Raw genomic sequence first — 19,313 nt, forward strand, 5'->3', positions numbered from 1 at the left:
TTCCTCTTTTTTTTTTTCTCTGTTTTTTAATTTTTTTTTTTTTTTTTTTTTTTTTTTGGTTCTGGGGATTGATCTCGGGTCCTTGTGCTTGCAAAGCAGGCCACCGAACCACTGAACTAAATCCCTGGCCTATTTTCTTGATTTTTAAGCAGCTGTATTTTACTGAGCAATGTAATTTTTGCATGATTGGTTGCTGGAATTTGTATATTCCCTTAACACTGTATTTTATCCTAACAAGCAGTTAAATTATTTGGGAACCATTTGATCCTTTTAAGGTTCACTTTTAAACTTTGCTTTTAGTTTGGTAGGGTCTAGAGCTAATATATACCTATTAAGTCAGTATCTTCTGAAGACTGTGAGCAAAGTTAACCAAAGGCTGCATGAGATTCCTTTTCAAATCTCTGCAGCAGTATTTGTGTAGTCCCTTTTCCTTGGGTTTCTGTCCCATGGTCTTTCCAAGTTCGCATATCTTCTCAATTTAGTGACACTGTGCTCTCTCTGGTTCATTCTGCCTGTTTTGCAGCCTGGAAACTTCTTCTAGGCAGTAAGCTAGGGCGATCTTTGGGCCCACTTTATCTGTTTCTCTTTTCTCATAGACTGCAATCCTGGGCCAGTTTTTTTTTCTTCGCCCAATGTCTAGTTTTCTTTCTATTTAAATTAGGAGAGAAGGCTGGGGGTTTAGTTCAATGGCACCCCACTTGCTTTGAGTTCCACCCCTGGTACTAGAAAAAACAAACAAACAACAAAAACAAAAAAATTACGAATGAAAATCTGGTTACCATTATGTCTTTGTGATCAGAAATAAGTCTAAATTTACGTGTTTAAAAAAGAGAATGAACAATCCAGATAACAATCCAGATAACAAAGTGTGTCTAGTCTGGTAATTAAACTTACTTAAACCTATCTATAAACAAATAGCTTTCTAACCACATATAGTAACTGCATCCAGGTGTCCATCATACAGTGTAATATCCTGACATATTTTAAGTTATCTTTTAGGCCCGAGACATAAGGACATAAGGTAAGAGCTAAGAAACACCAGTTTGGCAGTAAAGGTTAAGAAAGACTTGGGCTTGAAATAAGGCAAGTTCTTCAGCCAGATGGAACTGCATGAGGAGATACAATTTGTGTATTGTGGGTGCTGGGAAAAAAGAAGTAGATTTAGAATTTATTTTATAGATGACAAGGATAATCCTAAATATTTAAATTATCTAGATAAGAGACTAAAGAAAATTGAAATCATTAAAGTTTGACTTATAATTCATGCTTCCTAATTGCTTTCTTTATAGATAATAAATTTCATCCAATGCAAAAATTTCAAATTCAAAAAACTAAGATGTCATTTAAAGATATACAGGGATTGAAACTGCCTTTTTTAGACATCTCAAAGGCCAGGTCATCACACCTCACACTGCTAATATGGGCCTCCAGTTGAATACATCCTACATAATGACACTCACAGCTTTCACAGTGTTTACAGAAGTCTACAAACATCATTTTCCCCTTACAATAACGCTGCAAGATAGGGTCAGAAGTACAGCCTTCAATTCACAAATGAAGGCATCTATTTATTTAAGGTCACCGGCTAGTTATTGAGAGCTGGGTCAAAATTCCAGTTTTCCTGATAGATTCGAAATTCAGTATAATTTAGCCTCTGAGACTTAATCCTTTTTAACATGACAAGGTATAAATAACCTTGCACTGTGCTCATGATGTGTATGACATTGGTGAGTCCAGCAAGGGGCATCATAAGGTTTGTGGAAAAGATGCATGCAAGGGCATGTCATTATGACTTAGAGAAGTCAGGCAACAGTTTAGAGCTAAATAACATTAAACCATCTCACATCACGGCTCAACTCCAGTGTTGTTATTTAAGATCTTTCCATCCATCCAAAAGCAGGACAAAGAAGTACTTCTCTGGTAGTGCTGTTTACAGAATATAGACTTTATATTTGATAGAGCTTCCAACTAGGTTAAAAAAACAAATTGTTTAACTAGAGTAGGAGGGCATGGCAGCATTAGGAAGGTATGTATTGATTGAGACTGGAAAGAACCCCAACATTACATTGTTCAGTCACATTTTCAGAGTTGATGGTTTTCCCTTTTGAAATCTGATGGAGCCAGGGGTAATGGCACACGCCTGTAATCCCAGCACTCTGGGAAGTTGAGGCAGGAAGATCACAAGTTTGAGCCCAGCCTGGTTGACTCATTTGAGTTTCTGTCTCAAAACTGAAAAATAAAAAAGGCCGGGGATGTAACATAGTGTAAATGCCCTGGGTTCAGTCCCTACTACTAAAAAAAAAAAAAAAACAAAACGAACCAAACCAAATTGAATTGAGCCAAACCAAACCAAACCACAACTATGCAAAAAACCCCCACAACAAACAAAAAACATCCCCAAACCTGATGGGACACCAGAAGAACAGGTACCACCAGCTTGGATACGCTAGGGTAACAGATATAGATACTATAAGAGTTTTGTTTTTCTTCTGCTTTAAAACATTTTTCTGGGTTCAAGACAGATTAAAAGAACTTAAGAGTTAAGAGAATGAGCAGGGGATGACAAAAAGGATAAGAAAAGAGAAGCAAAAAAAACCAAACAACAACAGAGAAAAGACCAGATAATGGGAAAAGGGACAAGAACAAAGGAATAACTAGGAATGTACCACAAAGCCCTTCCTAAAAAACCCCAATATGTGCTAGTCCACTTCCTTTTGCCATTGGTTCTAACTCAGTGATTGTTGCTGAGAAGTGGGGATACCCTTGGAAATGAAGACAAAGCAGAGCCTGAGTGAAGACCTGGAGTCTGTGTACATGTACTCTGAAAACACACTGGCCAACAATTTTTCCATCATAAAGCAAAGTAACGTATTGGAAAAGAAGAATCTCCTGGACTAAAAGAGACAGGTCCAAATGAATACAGGAAACACTGGCAGGGTATGGGGTCACAAAAGGCTGAGAAACAGTTTGATGTGATGTTCTGTGTAACTGTTGTGAAAGATGATGTGGGTTACGTTAATTGTCCTGAAGCCTGTAATGTGGTTCATTCCCTTTCTCTTAATTGCTTTTTCTATCAGGATTTTTGAAAGAGGCAGTCTTAGAAATGAGCATGCTGATCAGAAAATATTAAGTAAAAAGCAGGTGTTCACATTAGCTAATTCTATTGGCAGCCAGAGGAGACACTCTAATGTTTCCCTTTGAATATTGCTCTTAACGAACTCCATCATCCATACCTGGTATCTGAGAATATTAGAAATCTACCAACAAAGTAAAAGAATAGCTTCATTAATGAACCATCTAGGCCATTGGTGGTGAACCTATAGCATGTACGCTACAGAGAGCTGTCTGTATCACTGAAAGCTTTAAATGGTTCACCAACACTGCTCTAGGCATAATAAGTCTTAAAAAGTCAGTTTGGGATTAGGGTATAGTTCAGCGGGAGAGCACTTCCCTAGTACGTGTGAGGCCCTGTGGGTTGGGGGAGAGGATTCAGTGCGATCACATGGGACCACTTCAGTCTGGGGCAGGTTATGTCAGTGGTTTCAGAAGGTGGTACACTTTGAACAGTCAACTCAGAGAGGAATGTGAAAGTCACACAGGGACTTGTACTGAGATAGAGATGAATGTCTTCAGTTCAGGAAAAGACAGGACACCACGGCCTCTAAGCTTCATTTTCCTTCTAAGGGGAGGATACAGTCAATATCCTGGAAAGTTGTATTAGTCAGTTTTCTTGTTGCTGGACACAATGTACCCTGTATGCACAAATTAAAGGGGCTTAATTTGGCTCATGTGTTACAAGGATTCAGTTCATGGTCTAATGGGTCCCAGGTCATGGCAGAAATGCATGGTAGAACAAAGCTGCTTATTTCATGGCAGCTAGGCATAGCGCCAGAGAGGAAGGGGTGAGGGAATAGACAGACCCCAAAGCTATGCAACCATGACTCATCCAGGTGTGTGCTCCACCAAACCCTTGTGGCTCCCAAGGAAGCCCAGCTGTGTGTCAAGATGACACATTCAAGCTTAATCCTCACAGTGATTTTTTTTACATTATTAAATTATAAAATATACCTTTTAATTTTTCATGAAATAAAATCCCTGTTATTTATAAATCAAGATCAAGTGTTTCTGACAACAAATGTCATTAGAATAATTCAATTTATCAGTTATAAGTTCACCATTTGAACAAACAATGACATTACAGATATGGACTGAATAGGAACAGAAATCTGAACTGCAAAATAAATTAATCAACAAAGAAAATGCATTCAGAGCTTAGAGGAGCATGTGATGAAGAACTAAGGAATTATACAGGCACAGTCAGCTACTTCATAGTCTCATCATTTCTAAGTATTTAATTTTTATTTTTCAATGCTGCAGATTGAACTAGAGTCTCATGAATGCTATGCACACACTCTAATGCTGAGTTACACCTCCAGCCTTATTCATAGGTATTTTATTTTATTTTACTTTTGGTGCTGGGGATTGAGCTCAGGACCTTGCGATTATGAGGCAGGTGCAGGGCTACTGAACTAAATCCCCAGCACCATTCATGGGTATTTTAAATGGTGGATCAAACACATTCAGCAAATCCCTTCCTACGAATAACACTTGAAACCATTCTATTTGTGTGGAGACCACGAACCTACAGAAGAGCTGGACAAGAGACAGAGGAAAAAAAACGTCTTGTTGGAAAAAAACTGCTTAGCAAAGCCAGATAAAGTTATGTCTCTCTTGAGACAAGCTGTATATAAACCAAAACAGTGAGTGCTCCTTAGCATACCATAGTACAAAACTTTAGTATCTTACTTATATATCTCATTTTGCCATGTAGAGCTGAACAATCTGAAATGAAATATATAGTTCAATAAAATGACTAGAAATAGAATAATTAAAGTTAATAAAAACAGGTAAAATTATAGGAAAGAACAGGTATAATTAGCATACATGTAAATTATATGGGTTAATGCAGTTACTGTTATTGAACAGTGCTGTGCCGTCTGATAGCCAAAGCAAAACAAACAAAAATCAACCAAAAAACTGTGAAGTTACTAAGGGAAAAGGAATGATCTCTGACTTATAATACAGAATTCTCGCATAATTCTTTTCCCTATCATTTATTCTAGAATGAGAAGATTCAATCATCTGAGTTTTAATTTTTAATTTTTTTATTTTTATTAAGCTTATTGGTACATTTTAGGTATACAAAACAGTTACTTTCATCATTGGGATCTTGTACCTTTACATGACTTATCTTGGTTCTTACTTTTCCCCATTCCCCTGGCCTCCCTTCAACTCCTCCACCCTTTCCTATTTACAAAGACATTAAGACCAATACAGTATCTAGTTATCGTCATTTAAAAAATAATGAAGAGGGCAGGGGATTTAGCTCCAGTGCCTACCTTAGAAGCACAAGGGCCTGAGTTCAATCCCCAATAACAAACAAACAAACAAAAAAACAAACAAAAAAGAATTACAAAAAATCTTTCTGCTGTTCAGATACAAATTTTCAAGATTTTTACTTTTAAAAACTTTTATTAGTACATGTTTCCTGTTGCTGGACACAATGTATCTGATACCCACAACTCAAAAAAAGTTTAATTTGGCTCATGCTTTAAAAAAAAGTTTAAAAAAAATTCTTTTTAACAGGGATTAAACTCAGGACCTTGGGCCTGCGAGGCAGGTGGCAGAACCACTGAACTAAATCCCCGGTGCTGACTCATGTTTTAAAAGGGTTCAATCCATGTTCTAGTGGCTCCAAAGTAGAAACATCATGGCAGAAGTGTGGGAGTTGGTACATGTCTACAACACATTTTAATTATTTTTAAGTTCCCTTCCCTTCATCTCTCTTCCTTCTACCTATATGTCTTGGTCCCTTTCCAATTTGTAAAAGATTTCTCTCCCTGCTTTCTACTATCTCTTTTTTGTTTTGGTCTTTATTTATATGTTGGGCTTCTCATATAAGAGAACCATGTGGGTCGCGGGATTTAGCTCAGTGGCTGCACCAGCCTTGCAAGCACAAGGTCCTGAGCTCCATCCCCAGTAGTGTGTGTGTGTGTGTGTGTGTGTGTTGGGGGGAAGAAATTATATGATATTTAAGCATATGGGTCTGATTTATTTTGCTTACTAGTGTGGTCTCTGAGAACAAAAGACTTTGTAACGAAAAAATTGTTACAAAGCTAATGTCTAGATTTATATTAATCACACGACAGTAAAGTAGGCATAGAGAAACCCTAAGTCAAAGTAGGTCTGCCCTGGATTTAGCTCAGCAGTTCGGTGGCCTGCCTTGCAAGTGCAAGGACCTGAGTTCAATCCCCTGTATAAAACAAAACAAAACCGCACAAAAACAAAAACAAAACCGCACAAAAACAAAGAAGGTCAAAGCCAGAGCTAAACCTTGAAGTCAGTATGTCTAAATTATGAGACAAACTGACATGCACTTTGCTGAGTCCATCCAAATTTGAATTTCCAAATCAAAGAGGGTCAGGTGAAGATCTTTATAAAGGAGATGATTTAAAATAATTAACAAGTAGGGGTCATTTTGATGAAGAAATTAAATAAAAACTCCTAAAACCTCCAAAGCCCTCTAAAACCCAATGCAATTTCCATTTTCAAAGCAAGAAAATGAGGGGGTGAAGGGAGGGCAGGGACAAGGGGAAAAAAATGAGAACTAAGACCTGTCATGTAAAGGTACAAGATCCCAATAATGAATGTAACTGCACTGGTATACCTAAAATGTATCAATAAACTCAATGAAGAAAAAAAAATAAAACAAAAAATCAAGAAAATGAAAAACCCAAAAGACAGATTATCAAAGAAGACAACTCAAACCCTTTTTCTTTTTACTGTAACACATCATACCTTGGGCATGAGTGCTGTGAATATACACAGAGCCTGAGTTCTTCAAATGCAACTCTCAATATAAATCAAAGGCTTCTTTGTCTAGTTACAGTATGGCAATTTAAAATCACCTTTCCAAACAATTAAAAAATAAGCAAACAAAATTCAAGATAAAGCATACACACATCACGCACCTTCACTGGATGTTTGTCACTTGAGAGGATCTACCTCATGAGATAACACCATTTAGCACCACTAATTTAGGATTGGGCTTGGACTGTGGAATTCAGGAGCGTGGCAATGCTGATGTGGTAATATTAGGGATTCTTCAATACTATCTTATTTCAAATTCAACCAAGTAGATATTGATCAGTCATCTACTGTATGTCCATTTTGTGTCCTAAATGTTCTGGGAAAGAATATCAACAACAACATACTACTGTTTACAGAGGGCTTTCACTTATGCCACTTTAATTTAAACTCATAGGAACCCAGTGATTTAGGTAAGGTTGGTTATCACTCTCATTTTATATATGAAACTGAGGGACAGAAAAGTAGAGTGACTAATCTAAATTCACACAACCAATAAAGAGTGGAGTTGGTTTTTACATTCGTCATCTGCTGTCAGTCTATCCTAATTAGGATGTGTTGCTATTTCTTAAAATAACATAGCATTTATGGATCAAAAATTCTTGAAAAAGATAAATGTAAAGTATGAGGAGTATGAAAAACATTTAAAAATTAGTTTATGTAGGGATAAGAATGAGGGCATTTTTAAGTTAAACATGTATCATCACATAAGGCCTACTTCTGAGCTGATAGCAAGCAGCTATTTTAACTGGTGTTAAAATAACTACAGATTTGGTATAGGATAACCTTACTTATTAATATTCATTAAATTTATACTTGTGATAATTTGATAATAGGTTAGACTGAACTGCAGTTTCAATCTAAGGAGAAAAAACACCTGCAAAGGTTCAAAGTGTACCAGAGAAGTGGGAAGTAAAGTCTATTAAATAAAAGAAAGAATGATATGACTTAAGATAAACAACCCACAACAGTCTCAAAATTCATATTTAGGTGCCAACTAGGAAAACTTTTTATATGTGTTAAAGTGCCATAAAATAAACATTACCATGATTTTACATATACTATCCTATTCTAATACCAGATAAGTGGTTTATAGTTTTAAGGGCCATTATTTTTAGGCTTATTTTTACTATTAATAGTATTATTTTCAAAATATATTTCTGTATTTTTAATTTATGTAATTTTGCTTTAGTAAGGAACAATTTTAATTTTTTTTTGTAGAATGCATCTGTAATTTTCTCAGATAAAGCAAAAACCACCACCACTATCACCACCAAAACCAAAAAATGCTCCAAAGACTCTAAAACCCCTCACTACTTCAGTGAATAGTAATCTTTTCAGAGAGAAAGCATTGGAGGAACGAATCCATTTCTTTAAGCATGGATACCTGCACTGAGATCAAACCGCACATATACAACTGATTCAAAGTAACAGGCCTCAAATCACTAAGGGGGAAAAAATCTGTCTTGCAACATTACCTTTAAGTGAAGTTATACACAGTCACAGAGAAAAGCTGGACAGAATAGGAATAATGATGGCATACAAAGGGCAAAACCAATTCTAACTTAGTGTAGCATTAGTGGGCTTTATTATCTGATTGTCAAGCATGACTTAATTGAAAAATTACTACAATGACCTTACAGAATTATGTTTTTTTTAATGTTAAGACATTTTAAATACATTACAATTTTAAAATTATTTTCACATTTCTTCATTGTAAATACTTTTTATTACTGTGAAATAACAGATATGTAAAAGAAGAAAATTTATTTCTAAACATGGAAGATGGAATTTCATGCAATGTGAAGGCTATAAAGTGCTCAAAGAACAATGTTCCCATGGAGAATACCAGTAAGAATTCTATTGCCATGTTCAGATTTTGTATTTTAAAAAATTCAAATATGTAAAAAAACCTGGCAGTTGGTTTTTTAGTTAAAAGACACAGAAACACACATTTAGGAGTATACAGGGCTAAGAACTTTTCAGTGTTAAGCATGGCAGCAAGCCACAGAGGCTTAGCCATAAATAATCTCTTTAGTTTTTTGGGAAGTTGTATTTCCTAGTTCAGGACTGTTCAGCTTTTCCATTCTAATGGCTTGTCTGGATACACAGTTATTAAAATGCCAAAAGGTCACAACTATATGGCACCACCTGGTTGTTATCAGATTTTAATGGCCCACATTTCTCAAATTAACATCTTCTGGTAGGCATCTAATTAAAGGTTAAGCTATTCAATTGGAATTTTTATTATTATTTGTCAGGAGAATTTAATGCATTCTTAAAATGTACTTTCTCATTTGAAATAATTTTTCATCAATTTTTATCATTACATTTTTTCCTTTTTTTGGGCAAATAATAGGTCTTTTAAAAACAAACCAGAAGGACTGCGGATTTAGCTCACTGGTTCTGCCGGCTGCCTCGCAAGCGCAAGGTCCCGAGTTCGATCCCCAGTACCAAAAACAAACCAGAAGACCTTATTTATTTATTTATTTTTTAGCACTGGGGATTGAACTCTGGTCCTTGTGCTTGTGAGGCAGGCGGCAAAGACCTAATTTAAAAAGAAAAGAATTACACACTACGGAAACTTAAAATCAGCAACAGTAGTAGTAGTGGTGGTGTTAGTAGCAGTAAACAAGTTCTGAAATCTGACATATAAATCTTGGAGAGAGTCCCACGTTAATACTAGTTAAGGTCTCTTACCAGGGTTGCAATCTGTGAGAAGTGAGCAGATGGAGAGAAGAACTTTAGAGATGGTTAGGGCTGGACTCCAGTTGTCCTTTAGGATATCCAAACAGATCACGCCTTGGCTGTTAATATTACAGTGATAGATTCTTGTTCGGAAGGTAACCTAGAAGAAACGTTTTGTCTTTTATTAGACAAAAAACTTTAGACATTGGCTAAAATATACTTATTTTTTCCTTAGGTAAAGAGAATAAGCAAAAAACAAATGTCATCATTTATAACTCATCACTCTGGGAACAGAAACTAAATGCCAAGAACAAAACCAGGACTTCTGATGAAAAGACATGCTGTTTAATGTTTCAGGGACTGAATTTACTCGACGTAATTATAGGACTGTTTATGAAAGGGAAAACTGACTCTGACTTCTAAAGAATTTCAAAGAAAACTTTTGTTGTATTCCAGTTTTATTAAAATTTTGTATAACTATAACATTCATCACCCCAGAGGAATAACTAATGAAAATAATAATTTTTCTATTACATGGTTATAAAACATGAACTCAGACATGTATATACATAATGCTTAATATAAAAACCCAAGTTATTATATTAGTTATAATTTTCTATGTTATTTATTAGTATATTAGTTATAATTAACAAACTTTTTCCTTATTAAATTGTGTATTTTGAAGTATACCATACCTTTCCCTAGATAGCAAGATCACTATTGTTTCCTTATATAGAATTTTTAAATAGTGATATTTTAAAAAAATTCAACTAAGTCCAAATTAGTTTTAGCTATGAGCTTTACATAGCAAAAATTAGATCTTAATATGACTTATTAATATTATGATTATAAATGTTTTCAAATTTGTACACTGAAATATAAAAAATCTTGGTGTTTCAAAGATCAGACTTTTTATACTCCAAATTAAAAATGGCTCTGAAGCAAGAAAAATGCATAAGGGATTTGAATTGAGACTATTTACATACATTAGGCTACTTTATTAGCTATTCTTTCAGTAAATGATCAGGACTTGAAAAGCTATGCTTTATACAAGCAAGAGGCAACAAAGAAACCTATCAGGGAAAGCTTGGGCTCTGAACTAAGGAGAAAAATGTCTCCTCTGAGGATTCTAAATCATAGACAAACATACTATGAACACACTAAATAAAATGAGTTTAAACGATCAAGGTAAAAAGCATTTAGGAATAGCCAACACATTTTGATAAAATGACTTACAGCATCAAAAAATAATAACAATTCTGAAATGTGTTATCTCTAACAATGACACCAAAAACATATAGAGTAAAAATTGGCAAAATAATGAGAAATGACATAGCTACAATCACAGAAATTTTCAGATAGAACTAGACCGAAAATTAACAAGGATACTGTTATGGCTTATATCTGCATTTCTCCCCAATGCCTCTTGCACCCACAGGTGCGGCTTTTGGAAGTGGCTGGATCTAGGGTGTGCGAGTGGGGAATTAAGGGCATGATAACTGGATTGGTCCACTGATTGGTTTAGCATTATTCTGGGTGTGGGTGACGGGAAGACCCCACTAATCAATAGGCTTGTAGCGTAGATGGAATATAAAGGGAGAAAAAGAAGGTTGCTGCTTCCTTCTGCCTGCCAAGATATGAACTGTTTCTCCTCTGTTATGTGATGCCCCTCTGCCTTAGAGTGAGCCAACTATGGACTGAAACCTACAAATTGTGAGACAAAATAAGTATTTTCTCCTTTAACTTGTGGGTTTTGGGTATTTCATCTCAGTAATGAGAAAAATAACTAAGGCAGATACCTAAGATTTGAACAATCAAAATCAATGGACTGAATGAAGATGAATTTCTACATAATCAGCAATTAAAGAATACATATTCTTTTCAGATTTTCAGAATATGCATACAATTTTACTGAACCAAAAAGCTAATGTTTTACTAAGCCTCTATGACTATCTTTTCTTTTTTAAACCTATAGGTTCTGCTGTAAGACAGAAACCACATATCCTTCACTCAACTTTTCCCAATGGTAACAATTTGCATATAAGTATAGTATACCACAGAAAATTAATAGTAATCTAGTAAGTACACTGACCTCTTCCAGATATTACCAATTTTACGTGTACTTACTCATGCACGTATATATACTTAGTTCTTTCTTTTTTTTTGGAGACAGGGTCTCACTACGTAGTTCAGGCTGGCCTTGAACTCACTATATAGCCCAGGCTAGCCTTAAACTTGTGGTGATCCTCCTGCCTCTACCTCCCGAGTGCTGGGGTTACAAGTATGCACCCCAGTGCCCAGCCCCTACACTTATTAAAAAATTCATTAAGTTTATTGGTATATTTTAGATATACATTAAGAACACATGTATCATTGGAAATTTGTACGTGTACATGGTGTATCTTAGTAGTTGTTTCTTTCCCATTCCCTTTCCTTCCACCCATATTTATAAAAACACCTTGTTTCCTGTTTTTCTTTCTTTTCTCATATTTTTCTTTTCCCTTCTTTCCTTTCCTATAACCCCTCCCCAATACTTCCTCTTCCCCTTTGGCCCTTTTCTTATTTCACATTTTGGTCCTCATTTACACTTTCAGTTTCTCATGCCAGAGAAATGATTCAGTATTTGTATGTGTGTTCTATTTATTTCCCTTAAGAGTATAGTCTCAACGAATATCCATTTGGCTATAAATGTCTCTAACTTATACTTAATTCTATATCTTATCCCATGTGTAATCGTCACTAGAATCAAGACACAGAACAGTTTTTATCACAAATATCCTTTGTGCTACTTTTGATAGCCACAACTGCTTCTTGTCTCTAAGTGTTGTCACTGGAAGAAGGCTTTAGAAATGGAATTATATACTATGTAACCACTAATATTAGCTCTTTTCATTTTGCATAATAATTCCCTTGAGATCATCCATGCTGTTGTTATGTCAGCAACTTCTTTTTACTGCCGAGTAGTACTCCACAGCATGGATGTATCAACTGTTACAGCATTTATCCAATTCAGGACAACTGTGTTTCTACGTGATAAGAAAAACCAAACTTTTTCCTATTCTCACACATAAAACACTTCTGTGATCACATGTGGGACAGGATTTACCTCCAACAGCAAATTTTTTTAATACCAATTAGTTTGATTCAATTATGATCTACATGGAGTTAGGTCAGATATTACAGGTTAAGAGCTCAGTCCCACAAGACTGCCTCCTACTTTAAATGCCAATCCCAAGTCTGAACCTCCAGAACTTCTGACTGCCTATAAATTGGGGATTTTCACCGCCACCCCCTTGGGTTCTGTTATGGAATGCATCTAGATCTCCCCACAAAGCCTCATAAGCTCATAGGTGGGGCTTTTCTGAGGTAGCTGGATTTAGGGTGAGAGAATATGAATTAAGGGTGTGTGATAACTAAATTAGTCCACTGAGTGGTTTAGCATAGCTCTGGTGTGGATAATGTGAAGGACCAAGCTGAAGTGTAGGTGGCACCAACCAATAGGCTCATTACCTGAATGGATTAAAAGGGGAAGGGAGGCTCATGGCTGCTGCTTCTGGCCTGCGCTATCATGGACTTTTTCTCCTCAGCGATGCCCCTTTGCCATGCCACCATACCTTGGGGCCAGCTATGTACTGAAACCTCTAGAAACTGGAAGCCAAAATAAACCTTTCTTCCTTTAACTTCTAGGTGTTGGGTATTTTGTCCTAGCAATGAAAAAGTTACTAAGGTCAATCATTTGCTAAAGCAGCTTATAGAACTCATTTAAGTGCTTTACTTACACTTACTGAAAAACTAATATTCGGTATAATAAACTATACTCTTTCCCAGAGTGATTATACCATTTTATATTCCCATTAGTACTGTGATCCAGTTTCTCTGCATTCTTACCAGCATTTGGTATAAATGGCATGTTTTTAGCCATTCTGTTACAGTGTGGTGATTCCTCACTATTGCTTTAATTTGCACTTTTCCAATTGCTAAAAATGTTGAACATTTTTTATGGACAACCTTTAGAGTCTATCATGTCTTTTGCCCATTTTTAAATTAAAGATTATTGTTTTAATTTTAATGTTGACTATAATGATGTTTTCAGAGAAGACATTTAATTAAAACAAACTGAAGTATATAGCTGGGTAAAAAGTAATAAAAATAATAAAGCATGAGTTTGCAAAGAATCTTGTGAATGTTTGGGTAATGTTTTATGCTGAAATGTTTATAACGCTGATGAAAAGGATCTACCCTGGTGATGCTTGTCAGTTTCTATTCTGAAAGTTGTTACTGAATTAAACAGGCAGGCTGACTATACCTACATGTTCTAATGATAGAGTCCCATAACTACCACTTGTTGAAAGCATAAAAATTCATGGCCCTAGAATGTTAACAAGTGTTGCACATTTATCTGTTGTATGGCAAGCCATAATCTCTTCAGGATTCTCCATCATATCCCTTCTTCTACTGCCACTCTTGCCAAAGGAAGACCTCACCACACCAAATTACTCATGAAGTGTTTCTTTCAATGGCTTTCCAGTGTAGCTCCTGGCATACAGAAGAAGCCCACTATTTACTGAGCAAATGTGAATACACTATGGAGTAGTGCTCCAAAAAACATGTATCTCTGACAAGTTGTAACATCTTATTGCTCCTTAGATAAAAGACATCTTAGAGCAACAATTTAAAAGCAGTACTGGAATATCATGGGAACAATATCCTGAGGAAGTATAAGATACTATATAATATCTTCCTACCCCTTGTTACTTTACTGAATTTTCCTAAAATTATTTCAGAAGTGATCTCAAAAATTAAACCAATAATAAAAAATAATAAGTACTTAGTAAACACTCAGTATGTTCCAGGAGCTCCAACATAAATATTTTTGTTGTTGCTTGTTTCTATTTAAATGCAAAAGAAAATCTAAAGAAAGTATGGATTGGTCATATCAGAAAAAATGCTGTTACACAATTGAAGTGAATAACTCACTATTAATACCTTTTGAAACAGCCAGCATTCTCTTCAAGATGCTATTAATAAACCTAGGGTAAATGAGAACACATACAAAATGATAAGGGGCTGACTGTAGTCCTTAGATATTAGTCATTCAGAAATCAGAAATGTTGTTTTAAATACTGACAAATAGCAAAGGGTTGGCAACAGCCAGAGGAGCTTTTTAGAGGCTCAGAAAGTACACTCTTCCTTCCTTAACTCCACAGAAGACTGCTCTGATTTCTGACTCAATTTTCCAGAAAGCCCACTATATTATGGTGTTTATAGGGCTGGGAAGGTATACATCCTTCACTTCACATTCTTGACAAAGCAACAAATGGTGAAACAATCATGTTAAAGTAAGTTCTAGTTTCTCTGCAGGATTTAATACCCACTGAGTTGCATATTTCAAACAAGTTACACCTATACTTACATTTACAGCTGTATTTGAAGCACAGCTCAGTAACTGATGTAGCTCAGTAACTGATGTTTACAGTGACAGCAATCATTCCTTAAGGAGAAAGGGAAGCGAGTAGCTTTTAGAACATTTTCTATAGCTAAAGAAGTTTCAAAGGCATGATCCAGATATAAGGATACAGAAAGCTTATTTGTCTAGAATGCTTATTCCCAGGTGACCCTGGATGAGCAAGGTTTTAATGTATGTGTTGTTACAGGAAAGCTCACACAGGTGTGTATAAATGTGACAAATAGAATGATGTTAACCCTGTGCCCATATTCCAATCTGCAGAAGCGGTGAATGCTACTTCTGTGGTAAAGGGTCTTGCAATGAAGTTAAGGATCTTGAGATTGGGTGATTTTCCCACAGACTCAGGATGGGCCCAATATAAATGCAGGGGCCCTTATAAAAGAAGGGCAGGAGGGTCAGGGTTGGTTACAAGAAAATGATCAGTAACGTGAGAAAGGGGCAGTGGGTAAGGCAAGAATGCAGTTGGCCTCAAGAAAATGGAAAAGGCAAGAAAAGAGGTTTTCTCCTGAATCCTCCAGAAAGACTTGTCAGGCTGATGCCCTCATTTTATTTAAAAAAATTTTTTTTTTCTCCTTGAGTTTACTGGTACATTTAGGTATACAGTATAGTTACATTCATCATTGGGATCTTGTACCTTTACATGACAGGTCCTGGCTCTCCTTTTTTCCTCTTATCCCTGCCCTCTCTTCACCTCTTCCTTCCTTCCCTATTTACAAATACTTTATTTCCATTTTTTCATTTTCTCATTTTTTTCCTTTTTCCTTATTACCTTTCCCCTACCCTTCCCATTTCCCCTACACCTTTAGCCCTTTTCTTCCTGTTTCACATTGTCAATTATCTCATTAGGATCTTATGTACTATTATAGTTTTTCACATCAGAGAAACTATTTGGTATTTACACATCTGTGACTTGTTTATTTTACTGAGGAGTATATCCTCAATATGTATCCATTTTCCTATGCATGAGTCTAATTTCTCATTCTTTACAGCTGAGTAGTATTCCATTTTATATAAAAACCACATCTTCTGTATCCAGTATTTCCAAGTTTTAGCTATTACAAACTATGCCACTATAAACATAGGTGCACATATATCACTCTGGTATGATTATTTTAATTCTTTTAGAAAGATACCCAGCAGAGGAATGGCTGGGTCAAATAGAACCTCTAAACCTAGTTTTTTTTTTTCATCTGTGATGCCCTGATTTTAATCTCTCCTCTCTAGAAATGTTAGATAATAAATTCTTTACTATTTTAAGCTAACAAGTTTCTAGCAATTTGTTTCAGAAGCAATAGCAAACAAATTCAGTATGTATGGTGTTTCCTAATTGTGTTTTGTTTAAAAATACCTTAAAGGAGTGCTATTTCTGTACTTTACAGAAGTAACACTTGTAAAACATTTTTAAGAAAGAATTAACAATTCTTTATGTTAAATACAGAATTGCATTCAGTGGTGACTAATCTGGGACAATCACTTTGCTAATCTGAGTTCTCTGCATTTTAACAAAGCAAGAGACTTAACACATTATTTTTAAGGCCCATTCTAGTTCCAAGATCCAAGGAGTTGTACTGTGGAAAGAAAACAAGGCTTTTGGAGTTAGGTGGACCTGGGCTGTATTAGAATTGTGGATGAATCACTTGACATTTCGGAGATCCAGTTTCCCCACCTGTGAAAAGGGGAAAGTACCAGCTACGTCCAAAGTGACTGTGAGATGGAAATGCATAAGCAATTTTCCTGTCAGTAGGAATCCAGTTAGACTCCCTTCCCTCTCTCACTTCCTCTCACCATGAGATTTTTTGAGAATGAACGTTGTGTATAATCTCCCAACCACTTGGCTTTTACATGTGTTTTAGGTCACTCCCTTGGCTCCAGGTTACAGACAACACTTTATATTGAGATAAAAGTTTGAATTGTAAGGGGATGGAGATCATGTGGGGTATGAAGAAGAAAATATTTCAATAAAGTATTTCTGATAAACTGATTCTACAAAGTAAATAAATATCTATAAACTGGAAAACTAGTCTGATAAAAAGTAGTATAATTAAAACTAGTTCATTAACAATGATCATTTAAAATTTTTTTGTTTGCGTGGTGCTGGGGATTGGAACCATGGTCTTGAATGATAGGAAGCTCTTTACCACTGAGTCATATCCCTGCCACAAAATATTTTTTTCAACAATAAACTGTTTTACACCTAGCATTCATTAATATTTTTGATCAGGAGATAAATACATGATACTGTAATTTTACTGAGGAAATATTAAGGTCAGCGAGAAATAGGAAATGCACTTTTGGTGTAAGTAAGATTCAAATTGCATACTCGATAATGTGAAATAGGAAAAAAAGGGCTTAAGGAGTAGGGGAAGTAAAAGGGTTAAGGGAAAGGAAAGAAGGGAAAAGGAAAAATGGAAACAAAGTCTTTGTAAATAGGGAAAGGTGTAGGGGGTGAAGGGAGCAGGGGCAACGGGGAAAAAAGAACCAAGATGCATCATGTAAAGGTACAAGATCCCAATCATGAATGCCACTGTATTTTATACTTAACATGCACCAATAAACTTAATAGAAAAAAAGTACTTTTCTTAGAAATATTTTTTCATGAAGAGCCAAAAAAGGAAATATTTGTAGAGTGTATACCATGAAACAGTGAATCATTTAACAACGATCCACAAAGAGCACAGTACCATCATTCAAATGGATCTTTGCTTAGGCTCACTATAAAACTGTAGTTTTTAGGTTTGTTAGTATGTTATTTAAGTGTCAGTAACACCTTTGTTCTTGAGGTTTCAAGTGAGCTTTTCGTTTGTTTTTGACCCTGTTTTGTGCTGTTAGGGATCAAAGACAGGGCCTCATATATGCTAGCCAAGTCTCTATTACTGAGTTATTTCCAGGCCTAAGATCATCTAAGTATTAGTGACACACACAAAAACTCCTGGAAAATCTGTTATTATTGAGGAAAATTCCAAATCTTTAAGAAGTATGCATTAAAGAAATATATATCAGGAAAACATCCCCTACCCCCATCATGAAAGTATATTTGGTCCTTGAATAAACTGAAGCAAAGAAATTAAAATTAACTACCACCTAGAAACTACAATGCACAAAGGTGACAGTTAATCAGTTGTGAATGCTATATGATAGAGCACGCTACAGGATAGAGCTAGTGGCTCTGAGATGGAAATACATAAGCAATTCTCATACCATATCAAAGATTAAAAAAATATTTCAAGTATAATTTTATTTTTTTGGTGGTATCGAGGACTGAACCCAGTCTTGCACTGAGCTTTATCCACAGCTTGCTCATTGTTTTAATTTTGAGAAAGGGTCTTGCTAAGTTGCCCAGGCTATACTTGATCTTGACATCCTATTTCCTCAGACTGGAGGAGGTATGATTACAGGCCACCATGGCCAGCTTAAGTACAATTTCAATGATTAAAAATAAAAGCCCTTCATTTTTAATAGCTAAAACTTGGAAACAGCCCATTTGTCCATCGGTTGGAAACTGGATAAAGAAGATGTGGTTTTTCTATGAAATGGAATACTACTCAGCCATAAAGAATAAGAAATTAGATTCATTCATAGGAAAATGGATACATATTGAGAATATACTCCTAAGTGAAATAAATAAGTCACACATGTGTAAATACTGAAGTTTCTCTTGTGTGAAAAACTATAATAGTACATAAGATCCTAATGAGATAAGTGACAATGTGAAATAGGAAGAAAAGGGCTAAAGGTGTAGGGGAAGTGGGAAGGATAGGGGTAAGGTAATGAGGGAAAAGAAAAAAATATGAGAAAATGAAAAACTGGAAATAAAGTGTTTGCAAATGGGGAGGGAAGGAGGGAGTGAAGGGAGGGCAGGGACAAGGGGAAAAAATGAGAACCAAGACTTGTCGTGTAAAGGTACAAGATCCCAATAATGAATGCAACTGTACTGTATACCTAAAATGTACCAACAAACTCAATGACAAAAAAATAAAAATAAAAAAAATAAAAGCCCTTCAAATGGGTACAGTGGTACATGCCTGTAGTTCTGTAGTTCCAGGTACCCAGGAGGCAGAGGCAGGAGAAAGGAGAAAGGTTTGCAATTAGTTTGGTAATGTAGTGAGAACTGATCTCAAAACAAAAAGAGGTTGAAGTGGGGTTAGGTGAATAGGCATAGCTGTTGGTGGTATGCTTGCTTAGCATGTACAAGGCCCTGAGTTCAAGCACTAGCAGTACAAAAATAATATAT

General features: G+C 35.7%; 1 protein-coding gene across 3 annotated transcripts in view; it reads right to left on the minus strand.

Moving 5' to 3' along the window:
* The window catches only part of Ube2e2 (ubiquitin conjugating enzyme E2 E2), a 265,295-nt gene that overhangs the window by 26,917 nt on the left and 219,065 nt on the right, over positions 1-19,313 (minus strand). For all 3 annotated transcript variants that reach the window (XM_019209961.2, XM_010640143.3, XM_033756971.1), the window contains one exon: positions 9,628-9,775. In XM_019209961.2, coding sequence (XP_019065506.1) covers positions 9,628-9,775 — 148 coding nt within the window. The remainder of the gene's footprint in view (positions 1-9,627; positions 9,776-19,313) is intronic.

The sequence above is a fragment of the Fukomys damarensis genome, unplaced genomic scaffold, assembly GCF_012274545.1.
Source record: "Fukomys damarensis isolate Sample0158 unplaced genomic scaffold, DMR_v1.0_HiC HiC_scaffold_28, whole genome shotgun sequence".
Taxonomy (NCBI): domain Eukaryota; kingdom Metazoa; phylum Chordata; class Mammalia; order Rodentia; family Bathyergidae; genus Fukomys; species Fukomys damarensis.